Source organism: Hoplias malabaricus, chromosome 17 (genome assembly GCF_029633855.1).
Source record: "Hoplias malabaricus isolate fHopMal1 chromosome 17, fHopMal1.hap1, whole genome shotgun sequence".
Lineage (NCBI taxonomy): Eukaryota > Metazoa > Chordata > Actinopteri > Characiformes > Erythrinidae > Hoplias > Hoplias malabaricus.
Genome location: NC_089816.1, coordinates 10,699,946 through 10,721,978, shown reverse-complemented (window position 1 = coordinate 10,721,978; position 22,033 = coordinate 10,699,946). Strand labels below are relative to the sequence as shown.

Here is a 22,033-nt window from a genome sequence, read left to right as displayed (position 1 = left end):
CTGTTGGATTCTGTGATTTGTTGTGTAACGTATTGTGTAATTGCATTGAAATACTTCATGAGTACAGCAGACAAATGTCTTAAATCTAATGATTACTTGGGATTCAGGAAACAATTTTTTAAAGAAATAGTTCTGTGCAGTTTACCTATTGTCCCAGATGGCCGCCAACAAAAAAGGGCGGGTGGAAGTGATACAAAGTTAAGGAAGCAAACCTGGGACACCAAACCAACATTGGCTAATCGACAATATCTGTGATAATTGTAACACAGCATGAATTACATTCTTCACTTGACCATTTCAGTAACAATACTTCAAAATTTGGTTTGGTATAGTCTGACCTGCTATGTTTACCTGTGTTGCTTTTGTTCTTAACAGGATAACACTGGTTCTAGCCTGCCCTATGGACCTGAAGAATTTCCCTATGGATGTGCAGACCTGCATTATGCAGCTGGAGAGCTGTAAGTACGCCCTGCTCCACACAGTCAGCCAGCCAGGATTTATTCACTGCCTCAGAGATGGATGCTTTGCTGGCTCGTAGGAAGAGATGAAGAGTGCAGTGATTTAAGTCCTGCCTTCAAGTAGATCCAGCAGTCAGTGGGGAGAAGCTGGAGACTCAGGCTCCTGCCCGCTCCTGCCCTTACTCTTATAGATTTTTATTTAGTTATTGTTCTCAGGGGTGTGACACATTCAAGCTATTCAGTACTTAGCACACAGAAGTAATGTCAGGCATTGTTCAGAGTGATTGGTTATGCAAAGCTTGTTCTCTAGTTTCTTGGCTTTAATCATTTTTAGTCAGCAGCTGCATATAAACAAGGAGCTGATTGGATATCACCCCTATATACTGCTACCTTCATTTTATTTTATTTTTTCCCATTGTCTGCAGTGTAATTTTCTGTCCCTTCCAGCTTATGCAGAAACCACAGAAAGAACAAAATACTCTGATAAATAACTACATTCACATACAGTGATGCTATGCTTGTTTTATTGCTCACCCTTAACTATCCCCTCTTTTCTAACAGTTGGCTACACAATGAATGACCTGATATTCGAGTGGGATGAGAAGGGGGCAGTGCAGGTGGCTGATGGACTGACATTACCCCAGTTTATCCTGAAGGAGGAGAAAGACTTGCGCTACTGCACCAAGCACTACAACACAGGTCAGCTGTTCTCACACACTTATGAGGTGCCTCTGCTATTTCTGACGTGCAGAACCAGCACAGCCCCCAATGCTCACACAAACTGGGGCTGTGCGTATACCATATACCACACGTGGACATACACCACTATCACAATTGTATTGGTATGGGTTTCATTTAGATTGCATGCCTTGTGATGTGTTCGTTTAAACAACAACAAATGATTAAAATTGTGAATCATTATTAATCAAATTATTTTCAGAGCTTAAGTTTCACTGGATAAGATTTTGATCTGGGCTGGGAAAACATGTTGATATGTGATCTGATATGTGCTGCACATGAGTCTCCAGCAAAGGCTCAGAGTGTCAGAGAAACAGCCACATTTTAAAGGTTTGATGTGAAATTTGTCAGACGCTTTACAGACAACAACAAACATTTTTGTGCTGTCTCACACATTGCTCAAAAAAGAAACTCCAGCTTTTTAGACTGGGTACATAAGGATTTGAGAGGATTTACATGCAAAATTACCATTATACTAATGAAAATACAATGACAGCAGTAGATAATTCACTTAAATCCTAAGAAGACATGGTCTTTAGGATACTCTTCTGAAGCAGAACTGTTACTAAATGCTCTTCCGCATGGTACAGGCCATTACACAGTTCCATCAGAGAGGTTTCCAAGTCCCAGAAAGTTTCCTAATACTGCTTTTACATTTGATTAATCATATTTATCCTATTTTTTCTCATTTGTCCAATGAATATACGCATATTTGTGTATGTAAATAGAGTCAGTGGCTCCAAATTCTCTGTAACTGTAGCACTCAGAGACCCACTTTCTCACAAGTAGATGCAGACCTTTATATACACACAAAGAGATGTTTGTGTCTGCACCATTGATACACAGGTAAAGTTTTTTTTCACACAAAAAACACACTTCTAAACACAATTAGCATATAAACATTCTCTTTCTCTCTCTCTCTCTCTCTCTCTCTCTCTCTCACTCACACACACACACAGTACAGTGAGTGTTTTGAGCTGATAATAGTGTGTGACTGCTGCATAGAAGTGTTTTGGCTATGCTCTGTTTCTCCTTCATGGTCGTTCATTTGGGCTGAAAACCATCTGTCCGGTCATCCTCGCCAGTCAGGATTTGTTACCCTCCAGATAAAGTGGGAAAAGGGGCTGAAGGCCAGTCTAGTCAGGATCTAAAATAGAACAGGCCACAGCAGAAGGAGCGAGGGAATGGAGTTCTGTTGTTTTCCTCGGGAATTAAGAGGTGCAGTGTGTGGTAGAAGATGAAGGTCATCTGGGTGATTGTGTGTGTGCTTTCATGTGTAAAATGCAGTCACACATGGCTGTATCAGTCTGGTGAGCCATATTTGGCCTATGAGAAAGCATGCAGTTTATTTTACAAACATTCTTGACATCACCACATCAAATAAATTGAATGCTCAAATTCCTTTTTCGGTCAATTCATTCAAATACCATATCTGAAACGCTTTTCCATTCGCCAAATCAAATCCAGGCAATTCGGCCCAGCTTGACACCACTCAAGTGATAGAGCTAGCTGTCGGGGAGTGTGCACGTGTCTGTATATCTACCCCTCTGTCTCCGTCTGTCTGTATGTGAGGAGCTGAATATCGAGGCTGGCTGCACTCTCTCACTCGCCACAAACGCAGTCTCACGCGTAATGAAACAGATTAGAATAAGCCGTACGAGTGGACGCATTCAGAATACATTCACTCCAATATTGCACCTAACTTCCTTCATATTTTCCTTTTGTTTGTGTTTCCCTTTGTTGTTCTGTCCCATTATGTCTTGGTCCCCTGATGTGGTCAGAGTAACCGTAGGAATGATTATTCTGCACAGTCAAAATGATGCAGTTTTATGTATGTATATTATTTGTGTTCGTCCATCCCCGCCCTCACCCCCCAAATTTCATGCTAGTTTATGTTTTATTTACACAGTGCAACAAGGCTGGGAGGGTGAATGCTAGTGCATGCCTCTTTTGAGACATATGAAGCACCACCTCATCTGTTCAACTGGCACTAATGCAGTGTTCCTGGCCACTTCATCACACTTTGAGGAGAACACTAACTGTTAATTCTGTTGTGTTAGCAAAAAGACACTCATGCTGGCTTGCATTGCAAATTGGACTGCTCTGTTCTTGGACTCCTGGACGTGGATGACTGTCATGTTGCTGGCATCAAATTCAAAATTAGCATGTATATAAAAAAATAATAATAATTTCTCAGTATCAGCATTAGAAATATTGTATTTGTATTTTCAATTAAAAATAAATTTAGGGTTTAAATGATTTGCATATCACTGCATTCTGTTTTCATTTACATTTTACTCAGCATCTCATTTTTTCTGGAAACAGTGTGTATATTCTTCCAAATCCTTTTGGCTACTTTAGCCTTGTATATCTTTTTGTACTTGAAGTAGCATATGTGGGATACCAACATGTCCTGGGTGATTGACTACATTTGGATTAAAGGGACAGTTGTGTTAAACTCACTTTTCCCTGAGTTATTCTTTTAATGTGTTGCTAATCTCTGATTTATTAGCCACAGTTGGTTTTGATTTACTGAGTCTCTGCTGGCCTGGGCACAAAAATCTATTTTGTTTGTCTTTGTTTTCTCCTAATCCCCCACCCCCCAGTGGGTCCCTGTGGAGCAGCTGGAGCGTAGATGTAATTTTAATTATTGTGCTCGATGTTGTAGTGCCACAATTGTGTCTTCTGCTCACGTAATTGTTTACAGTCCTCTGTGATTATCATCTGTAGCACGTTTTAGCATTCTGTTCACTTGTTTGTTGTGCTCGGCTGACATTAGCTTTATGTGGGTTTTAAGAACACAGAACACTCAAAAAATGTCTATGTTTAGCATGAAATTCATTATAAGCAAGTACTGTTTGTTCTTTGAGGAAATACTTAAATAAATCATGCTCATGAACACGCGGCACGGTGGCGCAGCAGGTAGTGTCGCAGTCACACAGCTCCAGGGGCCTGGAGGTTGTGGGTTCGATTCCCGCTCCGGGTGACTGTCTGTGAGGAGTTGGTGTGTTCTCCCCGTGTCCGCGTGGGTTTCCTCCGGGTGCTCCGGTTTCCTCCCACAGTCCAAAAAACACACGTTGCAGGTGGATTGGCGACTCGAAAGTGTCCGTAGGTGTGAGTGTGTGAGTGAATGTGTGTGTGTCTGTGTTGCCCTGTGAAGGACTGGCGTCCCCTCCAGGGTGTATTCCTGCCTTGCGCCCGATGATTCCAGGTAGGCTCTGGACCCCCCGCGACCCTAAAAAAAATTGGATAAGCGGTTACAGATAATGGATGGATGGATGGATGCTCATGAACACAAATGATACTAATACATGTTGTGCAGACTGTAGTTAGCTACAAAACAAATAGAAAAACTTTATTAAATTCCTGTCCATGTGCCTGAAGGGAATTATTATTAATATATATATATATTGCCCTTGCTGTGTTTACTGTATAGCATTTTATACATTTTTATAATATGAATTGCATTTTTACTTGTTTTCTGTATTATACTGAATGAATAAAAATAATAAACATAAAAGGTGGCCTGTTGAGGAAAAAAAAAGATTTTAACTCAAAGTCAACTAGATGTATTGACTGTAATTTCATGTTTTTTTATTTCAGGGAAGTTCACATGCATAGAGGCTCGCTTCCATCTGGAGCGGCAGATGGGTTATTACCTGATTCAGATGTACATCCCCAGCTTGCTGATTGTCATCTTGTCATGGGTGTCCTTCTGGATCAACATGGACGCCGCCCCTGCTCGCGTGGGCCTGGGCATCACCACCGTGCTGACCATGACCACTCAGAGCTCAGGGTCCAGGGCCTCTCTGCCTAAGGTCAGCCTGGTCAACAGACAAAACATTTAACTCTCAACCTCTGCCTTCTGCTGTTTCAACTTCTCACTATTTCTGTTCATCTGTCTCTATCTTTCTCTCGAGCGTTTCAGACACACTGTTGGATTTAATTGTATTCATAGAGCACTAATGCTACAAGATTACAGGGGAAGCTGATAAATCTTTTGATTATTAACGTAATACCCAATTTTATGCTGTTCTTTTTTCTCAATCAGTTCAGAAATCTTTTCAGGACTTTTGTTTTTATTAAAATGCACTCTTCTGCTATTTGAAGTTTTGTGGTGACAGGTTTACAAAAAAAAAAACAGGTTTAGTTGTGCAGTGCACGGTAGTGTCCTCCTGCTTTACATATTGTACCTTAATTTATTACATTTTTAAAATCAGCTGCACACAAATAACACTGAGATCACCATGACATTCATTGCATTGAATACTTCCTGCATTACCATATATTTAATAAAGATCACAGATAGAAGACAAATTTGGAATAATTATGTCTCACTTTGGGCCCTTATGGCCCAATTAAGGCACTGGCAAATGTAGTGCGGGCCAGACGTGAGCCAAATATCATGAGACCTAGGTTACAGCATGTGTTGTGTGGGCCAGGTGTGAGCTAAATATTGATTTTTTTTGCCCAGAGATGTGCCACAACACACCTGATATCTGGCCCATATAAGATGGACCTGTGGCTGAGCTGGAGCAGCGCCATACACCTTTCATCAACACCAAGGCCAAATGTGGGCCATAAAATAACTGCCTATGTGCGAATTCTGAGCCAAACATTCAGTGCTTTCTGGGAACGGTTTGATTTTTTTTTTTTTTTTTTTTTTCCTCTTCTTCTTTTCTGTTCACTGAACAACTGGAAGGTGAATTTGAATTCAGCTCTGGTAATCTAATTTAAGTGATATCACTTCTCAGAGACTGCGGTGGTATATCTGTTGCATTGATTATAAGCCTTGAAATGAAATTGATTTTCTAATTAAATCTGCCTACACTCATCTCAGCAGCATGCAATGACCTTTTTGTACATTTATGTTCTGATTTTGCATAATGTTGTTGGGACAGATGTTCCATTAAATATGAAATGTGCAGTGTGTGATTAAAGGTTTACTATGGGGACAGTCTAATAATCTAATAATCATCTACTTGAACTATGTAAAAGGTTTACTGTTTGGATTATGCAAATGTAAACTTTATTGCAAAAAGTTTGTGGACATCTGATAATTCTTCTGAAGTCAGTTAGGACTTTGTTTCCCCGTCTGCTGCATTAACTACAAATTCTGCTCTTCTGGGAAAACTTTAGGCTAAATGTTGGTATTTTACTTTGATGTTGGATTCATTTTGGAAAAACATCACTCCAACTCATCCTGAAAGTTTTGCATGGTGCTTTGCGACTCCAGAGAACACTTTGCACTGCTCCACAGCCCAACACTGTGGGGTTTATGCCCTTATAACCTATGTTTGGCAGTGAGCGTGGTAACTTTAGGCATGTGCAGGTGCTCCAGAGTTTCAGATCATTTTAAGGGGGATGTTTAAACATTTGGAAAATATACTGTATGTGGCCATGACCCATAACTTTCAGATCAAATTTTTTTCTTATTCAAATTTGAAATGGAATGACTGTGGATTTTAAACAGCAGTATGTCATTAAAACTGATGCTAAAATGCCTGTAAAAACTGACCTAATGCCTGTAGCAGATGAACAGATTTCTCAGGATGGCAAGGAATATTTTCTCTATACATAGCTCTCTTTCTCTCTCTCGCTCTTGCTTGCTCATGTTCTCTTTTTTTTTTTTGGCCGGCATTGAGAGAATTAATTGCAACTTTGTGTGATCTGCTATCCCTCTATAATTATATCCTGTAATGCTCTTAGTATAGTAGACATTAAGAGATTTGTGTGCTCTAAAAATTTGAAGCATGCCTCTAAGCCCATGTTGCTGTCACAATAATCATTGTTTGCCCCAGACAAGAGGTGGTGCATACATACTGTATTTGGTATTTAGAGATGAGGAGCTTATTTGCTGCATTGGTGCTGGCCATAGATAGAAACAGCCCCTTTCCTTATGGCATTCATTATACTGCTTCCCCTTTTGTCCAGCCAAATTTATCACACACACACACCGTCAGTTCATCAGGATTCTGGTCATTTGTGTTTGTGCTCTCTCTCTAACTCTCTCTCTCTTCTCTCTCACTCTCACATTTACTTGCTATCTCCCTTTTTTCCCTTCACAACCAAGAGAGTGATGCATGATGATTTTTTTTTTAAAGGAAGATTCATTTTGGAATCAGAATCTGATCTTGTATTAGGTGTTTTATTATAGTCTCACATCAGATAAATGAAAGAGGAATTTGAAGTAGAGCATCTGGGCTTGAAAGGGAATGTATTACCAGCAGGCCAGCCATTATCTATCTATTTCTCTATTAGGGCTGTCCCGAATACCACTGTATTGCTTCAGCCGGGATATTCGGTGAATATTCAAATATTCGGGAAGTGGGTTGTTATATATTGTTGTCATTAAAAAAAAAATCTGATTCCGACCCCTGCTAATATCCCTCTCTCCAGGCTGTGCTGTGGCTCACAGTATGGCATCTCTCACTACCTATGCGCGCTAACCTGCTAACTAAATGCCTCGATATTTCTTGTGGAGATGATGTTCGCTAGGGTTCGGTGAAAAATATGGCGTAATACATCGTGCAGAGGCTTCACTCGTCATGCCATGAATAATACAATATACAAAATTAATAAAATATAAATATGTTCCAAATATTCACAATTCAGATAAATATTTAAGGTCCTTGATTTGGCTGAGTATGAATATCCACCAAACAGGCAAGTCTTTTGCCAAACAGACTGAATACCACCTTTTGACATAATTCAGGCTGAATGTTTCCACAGATAACTGCTGATAAGCAGGTTCAGATTCTATTGCAATTTATTGACACAATACAATCCCTATACAAGAGCATTTCCAATAGATTGGGACACTCTAGAGCAGCTGTTCATGAGCCAAATGTCAGCGTGCTCACTGCCAAGTGTTGTCTACTGAGGTCTAAAACCTTTCTTGCTTGACCGGTGACCAAATGCAATCCAGTCCTCATAACAATGTTTCAACATCTAGTGATATCGCAACAAAGTGGGGACACACTCTGTGTTTAAATTCACTTGAATTCAGGCGAATTACTAGATGAGCAGGTGTCATTTAATACTGGAATAAAAATGCAGTTGCAATGGGAACACGTGAAACATTATCATATAAACATAAGCTTGAACAAAAGCATCCCTGACATCTCTTGCCATTATAAATCCAAAAAGCAATATCAGATGCCGTCTCTTTTCTTTTAGGTGTTTAAAATACTTCCTCTGATCTCATCTGCATTCTCTGAATATGGAACTTCTGGGCTCAAGCAATGTGCATAGCCCATGGCCGACAATTGTAGATGATCGAATTAAATCATTTTTATGTCTTAGATGATAATTTTATGTCTCATTTTTCAGCATGAATGAAACCTAATACATATTTTGCTACTATTTTGGCAAACTGTTATATCTCATCTAGTCATGCACAAGAACTAAGCTCATGAAAAATCAGGAGCAGTGATTAATTTAAAAATCCCTATGTTTAATTCAGTAATGCCTTGTCCCATGAGTCAGGTTGATGGGGGCTCAATGTTTCTTCCTACTTCTATGTCTGAAGAAAGGCCTCTGAGGGTTTTTTGATTAAAATGGGCATATTGTAAGACTTTCCCAGCTGGCAACTTTTGGACCCTTTAGCTGAAGAGTTTGTGACTCATCAGTGAACCTCAGGCCAGAGAATGATTCAACAGCTATGTTTTTCTCCACACATTCCTCACTGCCAACCCTGTCTCCATCTGCCCTGCTGCAGGTCTCCTACGTGAAAGCCATTGACATCTGGATGGCCGTGTGCCTCCTGTTTGTCTTCTCTGCTCTGCTGGAGTACGCCGCCGTCAACTTCATCGCCCGCCAGCACAAGGAACTGCTGCGCTTCCAGAGGAGGAGACGGCACCTCAAGGTGAGCACACTCTTTTATGCACATAAGCCAAAATAAAAATACAAGACACACTCACTCTGCCAAAGGGAGAAAACAAGCAAGCCTCTTGCACAATCTCTGACATTGTGAAATTCATATTGTGGATTTTCAAAGCAACATCATCTTCTGTATTGAAAAAATTATAAATATTAATTTGTTTCATATGCAAATACACACATTTATAATTAACTATACATAACCCAGACATAGATTTTTTTTATATCCAAATTCACATTGTCATATTTATTTAGTCAAGCACACACACACACACACACACACACCCCAGTCATGCTGTTAACTTACATACACACTTAGTCCATGTTCACACACTGCTTAATATTCCGCTTTGTTAAATATTCACTTTGTTAAATTTTCAGAGCCTCTGTGGTTTAATGTTTGCATTTAGCAGAACAAAACACACAGAGTTAATATTTCATCAGGGAGAGTGCTGAGGATAATTAGATTCTGGACGGAACAGCAGCCTGTGGAGCAGCGCTGCTCCATGGCAATTTAGTGCGAAGCACCCAATTTCATAACATCAGCTTTAAGCCATGCTTAGACACAGAGGACTAGGATAAAGAGCTGTTCAGTTTAAGATGAGAACATCCTGACAAGCATTTTAACCAGGTAGGATCCTGGAACTGTATAATCTCACAGCAGGGCCATCCTTGTTCGCTTTTAAACAAAAATAGTAGACAGGGATGTCCCAAACCGTTTCTTCTACTTCTACAACTGTGGTATATGTTATATTTCCAATGTTGTATCTACAAATAGTAATTTGTTTCTAAGGGTTAAGTAGAATACGCTTTGTTTGTATGGAATTTTAAATGTTTCTGTTGGTTCTACAATTATAGCCATGATATTAAAATTTGGCTGGATCAGCTTTGATCTTGATCCCTAGAATCAAATTATAACATAGAGTAGATGCTAGATAACCCTAATAATTACAATAAGCACTCTATCATATGGTGGCACGGTGGCGCAGCAGGTAGTGTCGCAGTCACACAGCTCCAGGGGCCTGGAGGTTGTGGGTTCGATTCCAGCTCCGGGTCACTATCTGTGAGGAGTTGGTGTGTTCTCCCCGTGTCTGCGTGGGTTTCCTCCGGGTGCTCCGGTTTCCTCCCACAGTCCAAAAACACACGTTGCAGGTGGATTGGCGACTCGAAAATGTCCGTAGGTGTGAGTGAATGTGTGTGTGTGTGTCTGTGTTGCCCTGTGAAGGACTGGCGTCCCCTCCAGGGTGTATTCCCGCCTTGCGCCCAATGATTCCAGGTAGGCTCTGGACCCCCCGCGACCCTAAATTGGATAAGCGGTTACAGATAATGGATGGATGGACTCTATCATATTCACTACTGTTATGTATGTGAAACATATTCAATCTTATTAAATGGAATATGTCTGATTAAAAAAAGGTGGTGAAGGTTGAAACAAAACCATTCCAATTGGTCCCAGTGCAGAGTGTTTTGCTGTGACAGGTGATTTACAGTCATTCCCACTGTAAAAGAAAAAAAAAAAGCTCAAAATAAATCCTGAATCCCATTGTTGTAATCCCCAGCCCAATAGGTGCACAAAGATTAGTGTCATCTTCCCCCAGGTCTCTCCAGGTAAATCCAACACACAGAAATCAACTCGGCTCATGCTGATAGCACCCTCCTCCATTCAGCATCCCAGAGCAGACAGCACAGCCTGCAAATCCAACTGTTTGGCATGAATGCCCCGAATTCATCTGTCCACTATGGAACGCAACCTCATGAATAAGTTTGTAGGATTATTGCTAGACCACAGTTTAAAATATTTGCTTGCATTTTGGCATAACTGCAGACTTGGTTTTGGGCTTGTGGTGGAGCTAAATACTGAGACAGTTTAAACTCCATGTGATTATTTAAACTCGACAGCATTTATTTCACATTTTACATTTTCAAAACTCCCATCAGATGAATTAGCTGTTGAGTTCAGAAAACACTGGCTTAGACACATTGTTTCTTCAAATACTAAGTTTGATCATAAATAAATAAATAAATAAATATGTGACCACTTATGCCTGCATAGAAAAGGCAATTACATTAAGTTCATTGTTTTGAGAGAAACTCCATCCTGTCATGACAGGATTTATTGCACCAAAAAGGGCAGCATATGTCGTTTGTCGTTTAGCTGAATCCACAAATACAATTCAAGTTTAAATACGCCTAAGGGAAAACCAAAACATGCCGTCATAATTTTTTTTGTAATTATTAGTATAATTTTCAGAGTTGATTTTGAGGTAAAGGAAGATTAGGAAACAAGGCCCTCATAAGAGACAGGAATGAATCAGTAAATCGGTTTTAAAACGTTTGAATGCTCATTTTTAATTTTTTTTATATTCTATTGAAAATGTTACACAAATATTATGATATTGGGATCACAACTCAAATATGATGAATTGTGCAGCCTGAGTCTAGCCCACTACACCTCAGCGCTAGCAATGAGGGAGAAAATGGCTGCCTCTTCGGAGTGCAGTATCGCAGAGCTCCGGTGGGACACGGAGGGCTGATCAATGTTTAGCAGGCTGAGCGCTAGCAGCAGGGCTGCTGCAGTATCACAGCCCCAGCTAATGAAGCTCTCTGGCCATGGTGATCCACAGCTGGGCTCTGACCCTCCATCCTGCCTCACAGGGGCCATCACTCAGCCTCCACTGCAGCCCAGCGCTGTCACTGCCCCACACTCCACAATAAAACAATTCCCCATGCATCGGCACACCAGCTTATTGACCCCCTCCTCCTGTGCCTGTGTGTACTAGGCAGACAAAGAGCAGAAGCAGGATTCCCCCTGCTGGACAGCACAGAGACGGATGGTCAGAAGTGGAAAGATTCTTCAGAGGAACGTATTTTATTGTAGTTGGGTCAGATAACAAAAACTAAATAAGCAGAACAGCAGCAGTGCGTCTATTCCAAAGTAGTAGGGACTCGATGCAATTACAACTTGCTGCTTCTACGTTTTAATAAAGAGATCCATAATTGGCAAATTGGCACAGTAAACGTATATAGTCTTATTTTAGTAGATTTCTGTATATAATAAAAGAATAACAAACACAGTTAACTCCCAAGGTAATCACTCAGTAAAGATAAATCCATGTCCAAACTCCAAAGTTTTTTAATGCTGCAGCTTTTAATTTCCCATCAGTGTTATTCATCACCAGGAGATACTTCAGAGATTATGTAGATGTACAAATACATTTGCATAAGAAACAGGAAGGCTGAAGGAATGTGTGTGTGTGGAAGGGTGGGGTGAAACCATTATTAGGATTGTTTTTTTTTATTATTATTAAAAGATAAAAGAAATATGGGACTTTGAGCCACCATAAAACACCTGGTAGTATATCAGAACTGCCATTGTCAGGTAAACAAAGCTTTCATCTTTTTTACAGACAGGAGGAAATCTATCTCTACTTTTGTTTGAAATCTTTATCCATTCTTCCAGTGTAAGAAAACACTGCTGGTCCATTGGTTAAAATGGATGTGAAGCTTTTCAGAAGCCGTCAGTGAGAAAATGAAATGGTACACAAGCATAATCTACAAATCAAGGAAGCTGGTTGTGTTCTCAGAACAATGGACTGCTCAGACTTCAACATCATTGAATGAATTGTAAGCAGCAAACAGGGGAACTAGCTTCTCTCCTGAAAAATGCATTTCTTAAAAATCAACACACACAGTTAATGTCACATAGCTTTTTTACAGTCTGAATCTTGTCTGAATTTCTAAATATTTTTATGTGTAAAAAAAAGTGCAAATGCGTGTTTGATTTCCTGACTCTTCCTTTAGGTACTGTTTTACTGTGAGTTCAGCATTTGCTCTAACTGCAAACAGCCAGAGCTGGAAACAATAGGATGATACGGCACAGAGCATAACCCACAGCCGGAGATTCAGACTGCATTGTTTCTGTTTTTATGTACTTTGTTCTTTAATACAACACTGGATAGGCCCTTACTCTTTGCGCCTGTCCAAAGCTCTATGAATAACCAGAATAACCTGAAACACCGCAACATCTTGACTGCAGATGCAGTTGCTCTGTGTAAATGAACAGGAATGGATTAGGGAGTAGCTTACTGATGGAGATTAATCAGCTCGTTATGGCTGATTGCTGCCTGGGTGGATCACTCACAAGAGACGGACTCCCCTCTCAGCCCAGACGCACCCTTCCAACCGTGAGAATGGCTGATAAGAGTGAGGATTATCTATGTAAATAAGCAGAGAGAGAGATAACCAAGCCACTTTTAGGGGTTGTGCTGCGGTTGTGTCCTCAGGTGGAACTTGCAGGACAATGTGGATGCCTCACGGAGGGTGTGTGATGGTGTGTGTTGTAGCCTGAATCACTAAGAGCGTGTAATAATAAGTGGAAAAGGATTAAGTTTTGTGAGCTGAAGGGCAAAACAAGTGATGCCAGAGTGATGTTCTCTCTTGAAGTTTGGTGGGAGTTTGATGGTTTTGTGTGGGGTTTTTTTTCTGCTCATATTTTTGTTTACAATGTAGTTAAAATAAATCTGAATCACTGACTGTGATCAATCTGACTGGCGTTCAGATTGAACTATTTAAAGCAAATAAGTCCTCCTTAAACATAATTTCTGGGGGGAAAAAGCCTTTTTACTCTTTGCGTAATGCAGACATATTATTTGTTGTTCTGGATTGTAAATGAATTCCAGTCATACACAAAGCCACACACACAGAAGATAGAAATCTCAAAGGCAAGTGATGCTATGGAAATGTAGTGCATTGAAATGGAATACAGGCAGAGGGTACAAAGATAAATGGAAACATGTAATGCATCATCCGGGCCCTGATGCCGATAATGCTAAAAGGTGACATTCAGAAAACAAGCCGCTCTAAGAGGTGCACCCAGCATCTGGACTCAGTATTATATGCAAAAATATTTGGTATATGAGAGATAAAAGCCCAGGCTTGCTGTCACATAGTGAGCTGTTTAATATGTGACATTAATCATGAGAGCTTGACGGAGGCTGTGGATGCATCATTCGCGAGCAAAAAGCCTTGATGGATGAAAGAGCCGAGAGGTGTGTCGCCATGCCGATGAAATGCTGGAGTGAGCTGCATTCTGATGGCCACCCGAAGGGGGACTGTTTTTCACTAGAAAACACTTAAGGACACGGATTGGTGTTTCCCACTGATGTTTTCTTTCTTTTTATTTATTTTTTTATTATTATTTTTACTTTTTTATTTTATTTAGCCTGAGCCAGCAAGCATCCAGTGGTTACACCTCCATCCATGTTTTCAGGGACAATAACTGTCTTCTATCTTTCATTTATTTAATCATTTTAGAGCTCACATTCTGTGACTAAACTGACGGTTATTCCAATGGGTCTTCTGAAATCAAGAGATTTACATTACATTAGATAGTCAAATATTGCTATGAAGATTTGATATATGCAATATTATATATATGAATTATACACATATTATTGTTATTGTGTTTGTTTTTAAATAATGCTACACTTAAATGTGTATTTGTAGAAGATGTTTTATTATATCTTATTTAAAAACCTGTTGTTTAAATTTTTGCACACGACTGCACACTGCACACTTTCTTTCGTGAGCCTGAGCGAAGCAGGGTAACAGTGGCTGGCACTCTGTGGTGTGTGGTAATGGCAGCGTTTTAATTAGAGAAGGAGGTAATGAATCAGGCAGAGCTAGAGCTGGAGCGGGCGGGGCGGGGGGACAAGGGTGGGGGGATGACGCAGAGCTGCAGCCTCGCAGCATTCGCTCCTCTTTGCTGCTCCACGTCACGTCCCCACGCCACCACATTAATCATATGGCAGCAAGAATAAAGTGGAGCATCTGTAATACTTACAAATTGTGAGCGTGTACCACGCTGAAGGACGTGCCAAGGTCACAGCACCCCAGCGTTTTAGAGGGTGCTGTGTACTAAAGAGGGGCGATAAAGATTGGCTGAAGCATTTCTTTCATTCAAGCTGATACATACACACACACAAGCACACAAACGCGTCCGAACGTGTTCTTCCATTTACTCCCGCATGCATTAACAGTTATAAATGGGATGGCAAAAAGACAAGGACAGAAGGAGGACAGAAGTGTCTAAAAATGGAGCCATGTAAAGAAAATGGCTGCTCTCTTGCTAAACAGAAGCTACCTCTCCCCCTGTGTCTGTATTCACAGTAGCAGAGGTACATTTGCAAGAAGGTGATTTGATGCAGCTGCAGTAGGCAAAATTGTAGTGTATCTAAAATGAAAATGTAATTTATTAAGGCTGTGGCTAATCCTACATATTGAAAACAGGACTGAGTTGCAGGGCTTAAAAATGCAGTCATGTTCATGAGTCACTCTCAACAAAAGAGAACACATCAGTTTTCCCTCCAAACAGTGCAAAATACAGAATTTGAAGGGGGAAAATGAATGCCTTAGTAGTAACTAGGAGTTCTGAGAATTAAATTAATGTTCAAATCTCAGAGACAGTCTACATTTTAAATACAAGTTAATGTCCAGTCATTTACTGTGGGAAGGCAGCTCAACACTGAATCTTGAAGGATGTGGCACTATAATGAAACAAAAATAGACATAAAGAAGGAACATGCTAAACAATCACAGAAGCTGTTCTCAGACTGTTAAGCTTTAAGTGGAAATGAATTTGCCCCTTGCCAGATATCATGCATTCCACTGCTCTGGATTTCTGCTTTTGCATGGATGGTTATGCTGAAGTATCGATGAATTCTTCAAATTAATTAATCTGTGTTTACTTTGATTCTGCATTCATTATCTCAGAGTCTAGAACATGCTCAGTGTTGAATAAGAGTAGGTTAAAGCGGTGAGGTCATTCCATTAACTCACCCGAAAAACCGTTACCTCTGCCTGCACCCTGCGCTCTCCCAGAGCTGCTATGTCAATAATTAATTCCCATAAACTGCTGTAATCTGAATAAAGCCTCACAATGTGGTAGATACGGCTCATAGATCAGGCCAACAGAATTGAGAGAGTCTGAGAAATGGCACATGGGGTTGCTCTTTCAATTGTGTTTAAGGCTAACAGGCACAGGTTAGTACTCAGCGTATAGCCGTTTAGACCCCTAACAGATGGTGACAGTCAAATTACATTCAGATGAGAAAGTGCCATGAATAATCACAGCTATGGACATAAGGTTAAAAGGCTCCCCAAATATAGCTGGTATTTATTTTATACTATGTATCATTAATATTATAATCTTATTTTAATAATAATAATGACAGCAGTAGCCTTTGGTAAGGATTATTACAATATTGATAGCGCCACATCCCCCGAAATGAAAATAGGACACATGAAAACATTTGGTATAGTTAGAAACAATTGGAACAGAACACATTCGATGGTAATGTGCACTCAGGGTGCTAACTATTTGCAACTATTTTTCTGTGCAATACAGAAAAAATGACAGCTCAGGTGACAGACAAATTCTAAAATCCTCCCATGTCTATAACATTACAGATCATAGTATGTTTGCCCATTTATGCACACCCGTGTGTGTTTCAGGAGGACGAGGCAGGAGAAGGCCGTTTCAGCTTTGCAGCGTATGGCATGGGTCCAGCATGCCTGCAGGCCAAGGACGGCATGGCCATCAAGGGCAACAACAATAACGCCCCCAGCTCTAGCATCCCGCCAGAGAAGACCGTGGAGGAGATGCGCAAACTCTTCATCAGCCGCGCCAAGCGCATCGACACGGTGTCCCGCGTGGCCTTCCCCCTCGTCTTCCTCATTTTTAACATTTTCTATTGGATCATTTACAAGATCATTCGCAGTGAGGATGTTCACAAGCAGTAAAAAATGAAAAAAGGTCCAGCAAGAAGGGGAGTCCTGACCGAAAAAGCCGCCGCTGTCGCTGCCCAACGTCCTCTCCCGCCAACCACAGAGCCCACCTCCTCACCTCAGCTCTCACTGGCTTTCAGTGGCAAGTCCATGGCAGAGGTATTTACTGAAATTCATTTTCCTTTTTGTTTTTTTATTTTTTTTTTCTCTTCCCCCAGCCCTTGTTCTCCTAAATAATCTGGACCTGTGCAATAGCAATGCAGTAAAATGCATGATATATGAATGTGGCAATATATTTACTAAAAAAGAAAAAAAATATAAATGACTATTGAATAAATATTAGACTTTTAAAGACACATATGAACTTCTGAACAGACGGATGAAATCCGGGTTGTGCTCTTATGAGACACTTTTTTTTGGCAACTTGAAGACATCATGCATTATGAAAGAGAGACATGCAGCAGTGTAAAGTCATTTATTTGAAAAACAAAACAAAGTTCTTTTGAGGAGTTTATGGAAAGGGAATGGAAAAGTTACAGGTTATGACACAGATTGGTGCTTCCATTAATATGTAATGCAAACAGATACATTCATGAATGGCGATGTCATGATGAATTCCTTTCATGATGTCAAATTACTGACGGAAGCTTGACGAGTGCAAGTCAATATTGTTTATAACAAGCTGTGGTCAATATGTTCTCTATCTGTGCGTAGACATTGTTTTCTGTTGTTTTATTCTGTCATTTACTCATGTGCCAAGTGAACAGCATATTGCTGTAACATTTTCCTCAGCTTTTGGGGTCAACAGAAAAAATAAAAAAATCCCCTGCACCCCTCCATTGCTTTATTATACTCTATGGAATTGCTCTGTACTTAACGAGAGAGAGACACATTTAAAGATGTATTTCGCTCTTAACTCCATTGTTTTGCATTTACTTTACCTTAAAATAAAAAACGACATGAACAGACTGAAAATGGGAACAAAAAAAGAAAACCAGAAAAAGTGATCATTCCCTTCCCCTGATCAGTTTCGTGTTTTATGAATCAACCTCAGAAAAGTCTTATTTTTATAAGCAGCCAGTGCCATCATACACTTAAAATATATTTAACAGCAAAATATATTTAACAGCCAAATGTGTATTACTATGTGTTTTAACTATAAAACAAGCTATGTATTGTGCAGCAGAGTGAATCATTTGCTATGTATTTAAACAATGATTGAGTTCATGTCATGCTTTGATGGAGTTTGTCCTCATCTGGCTTCTCTATGCAAGAAAAATATATGCAATTTTTTTCATTTCTTACCATAAAAAAAGAAAAATGTCCGTATGATTAATTTGTACAAGTGGCCAATAGCATTCACATTGCCATACTCTGTATGTCTGTCGTATTTCATTATTTGTTTATTTATATACTTGACAAATAGCACTCCATTCGTTCTAAAACCCAACTATGCATGGCAAGGCTGGCTTCTTCATGTGGTGCACATTGTTGTTTAGCAATTTTTCACTTTTCTAACACTTCGTTTTGACTTCCTGAGATACACACAAGCGTAAGACTATGTTTTCAGCGAGAGGCTGTGTGAATGATGACCTGTTACCATTTGTAGAGTGTTTCATTTCTTGCCAAATTGTGTTTATCCACTTGATTTGTTTTCTGAGCCAAAGAGTAATCGTGTTAAAATATTGCCATTGCCTTTCAGGTTTGGAAATGTGTACCTGATGTAAGATGCTTCACCTGTTTATGAGAAATATGCAGACTTTTTATATCTTTTTGTGTGTGTGTGTGTGTGTGTGTGTATGTTCATCATGTGTAAAAGTCCTTTCCTGATAACATTTTCATATTTTCTAATCACTTTGTTATACACAATCATATCGCATAGATACAATTAAGAAGGAATTAAGAAGGGGATGAAAAGGCTAACGGCATAGGGTTTTTATAACATCTGCATAGAATAACATTTAAAAAGCTAGAATTCAGCATTTATGAACAGCTTATGTCAGTATTCAGAGGAAATTTTAAAAAAAAACAATGTATCAACATAAATGCTATGAGCCACCGTTACCCTGTAATGTGTAGATTGGGAGCTTGTTTCAGGTATATGAAAAATGTCCTCCGGCCAAAATTATATGAGAGATGTCAGTGTAGTTTGAGGACATCAGCATTTTTCATAGAACTGATCTATCATGGAATAATGGAGAGCCACCAGCTTATAAGTTCCATTACTATGGATATATGATTTACAACTTCTACAGTGGGTATAGCTGTCCATCCTCTTAGAAAGGGTTCCTCTCTATAGTTTAAGAGTGTTTACGTCAGAAGAATTATGTTAAAAACTTAAAACATGTCACATTATCTTGTGATTACTGACACAAACTTCATAAATACTTCAGTATCTATATATAAATGTTTTTTTAATGTTACTCAGTGCTTATACTGGTGTCCCTATGTTGTCAGCCTTCAGATAAAGTGCTATCTATAGCCAAATTAGTGATTAATAATCACTGATGAATTGTTGTATTTTGATGGGTTCTTTTAATGTGAGATAGCCCACACTTGCTCATATTTTATGTTGTAAGTTCATCTGTAGGGGTGTGATGAACTTTAAAAAGCATTTTGCATGTCCCTGAAATAGGCTTGTGCTATATATGAAGGGCTATTTGAAATTATTGGGACAGGTACTGTCCAGATTAATTTACTTTATTAAACATTAAAATATAAGTTCATCCATTACGACGATGCGTAATATACATGAATGTGTACTGCATTAAAGTGGGGTAATCGTACTGCAGACCCAGTGGGCCACAAAAATGCAGCGTTTAGTGCTTCCCCACGTCTGAACAGGCCGCTAAGCTTTATGAAATGCTTGGTAATGGGAATGAGAGTTTAATCTGTTTTGTTGAAACAGGAAAATCCTAAACTGTGAGTTTCTGTTCTCCAAGAGTCAAAAACTGAGATTCTTTCTTTTTTTTCATTACAGTCCTATTTGTACAAATATGACATGGAACATGCTTTGTAACTACCTATTTGTACTTGTCTGTTCCTATTATTGTGTTGTTAACCACAGCAACATTATTATTAGCCATTGATTACAGCGATCAGAGATTCATGAATAAGCCCCAACACTGGCAGCTGGAATATTAGTGGCATGATGTAGGTTTTGATCTTGACCTCAATTATATCACAGATCACGGTCATTTCCCTCATTCATCAAAGTGTTCATGCTCTCATCCATTCCAATGAAGGGATGTGTTCTAGTCGAACTGATAGAGGCACTGATAGAGTTGTGTATTGTACTTTTTCGGAATTTGCAATCTTGCTTTTTACATTTAATGCTAATTTTCTGACAGAAATCTGAACTTTTGACACGTGATGGTTTGTAAAACCAGTGCGGTTCAGTGTTGCTGTTCCACAAATTCCCCTCAATGATGAACGCTGCTTTAGAGCCACCTACTGTAACCATGCTGCTGTATTGTCCTCTGTGTGTATGGCCACAGCCGGACCCCCGCCGTCCCCCTCCCATTGTCTCCCAACCACTCGCTGCAGTATTAGAGACTGGAGGAACCTGGAGCAATCCACGTTCATACAATGCTAATACTGAGCCAGGAAGAGGACAACCGCGAACCTTTATGAGGCAAACAAACGATCACGCAAAGAAATGTTTGCATCAGCTCCTTATGTTTTCGGCTTTATGAGGCATGACCTGTTTTCTTTACTTCTGTGATTTTTTTTTTCTTTTTTCTGTTTCCTAATGTCATTTGTTTCTCTCATTCTCTTGTCCACTATCCAAGAAATGAAACAATTTGCTGAGTGACCGCAGGCATGGCTGTTTCACATGACCTCTGTACACAAAACTGTGGAGGAAGGTTTTGTTTTTTGCACAAGGTGGTATGGCCTTAATTTATTTATGTATTTATTTAATTATTTATTGAAATGTATTTTTTTGTTTACTTGTTTATATTGTGTATTTGGCACAAAGTGCACCTCTTAATTTGCTAATTCTCATAAACCCAAGAGTGCACTTCCAAGCATTGAAAATTTCACCAGAGGTTTTTTTGTTTGTTTTGTTTGTTTGTTTTATTTCTAAATCTGAAACATTAAATATTTTGCATGAGTATTAAATTACAATGGCAGATATTTTTGGCTTGTACAGAAATGTGAGCAATTTGAAGAAAAAAGGAATGTACCATTTCTGCTGTATCTGTATATAATTAAATATTTATTGAAATATGTCATTATGCTAAAGCTAATTCTACTATTAAAGGTTTTCTGAACAAAAACTTTCTTGAGAGTTGTAGGAGTTTGTACATTTTCTGTTTCTGGGATCTGTAATTAAAAAAAATGGGGGTGGGGGCATTCCAGAAAACAATAAAGCAGCCCCCATTGAGTCATGGTCATTAAAGACTCAGGAAACGAAGCCTTGATATTTAAAGGAGAGCTCTGAAAATGTCTCCAATCTTCTGTTTAATTCATTGTTTGACATGTAAACAAAGGGATTTAAAGAGGATAGCAGTGAAACAAGGCATGGTGCATTCCATGAGAGAATCTTTGAAACTTTTCCTACCCTCTTCACTGTGATCAACATTAACTTGGTGTAGATTTCATTAGAGCAAAGAATTTAACTTAAAACAAAACCAATGGCTTTGTTTACAGCTTAATTATCACTTAATTATGTTAAAGCTTTACAAAATGGCAAAATTCCTCTAATGAATTCAGCATTAGCTACTTTCCTATTCCAGTTTTTCATTGTATTGTCGGAAGGTAATTTATAAAATGTTTGCAGACGATAGCCCATGTAAAATGTGGTGGAATATTTAGAATAAACACATTCTCATTCCACTGTTTCATTAAAGCCAAGTGCTCCAGTCCTGTTGCTGTGGGCTACAGGAACACAGGACGTATATATTTTGGTCACACTGTCATCATTTTTGAGCAGTGTGCCGCAGGCTCAACACAAGCAGCGAGGTCTCAGCTTATTACTCTGCTGCATCTTCCTCTGTTTTCATCATTTAACCTCCTGATCCTGCCCGCATCGGACTGACCGCACATACTGTCCTGTTCCTTTTAGACTTGAGACTGAATTATACAAAGCCTTTACATTAATCCCTTTGACTTGTAAACATTGCCGAAAGAATCTGTCATTTTTGCAAACAATATTCATGAACGTGAAT

The 22,033-nt window shown here is 39.4% G+C and overlaps 1 protein-coding gene across 3 annotated transcripts in view; it reads left to right on the top strand.

Moving 5' to 3' along the window:
* glra1 (glycine receptor, alpha 1) overlaps positions 1–21,089 on the top strand; it is a 57,063-nt gene extending 35,974 nt beyond the window's left edge. For all 3 annotated transcript variants that reach the window (XM_066649488.1, XM_066649487.1, XM_066649489.1), the window contains 5 exons: positions 376–458; positions 1,020–1,157; positions 4,800–5,014; positions 8,917–9,063; positions 16,590–21,089. In XM_066649488.1, the coding sequence (XP_066505585.1) occupies positions 376–458; positions 1,020–1,157; positions 4,800–5,014; positions 8,917–9,063; positions 16,590–16,877 (871 nt within the window). In that variant the 3' untranslated portion in view covers positions 16,878–21,089. The remainder of the gene's footprint in view (positions 1–375; positions 459–1,019; positions 1,158–4,799; positions 5,015–8,916; positions 9,064–16,589) is intronic.
* The last annotated feature ends 944 nt before the right edge of the window (positions 21,090–22,033 follow it).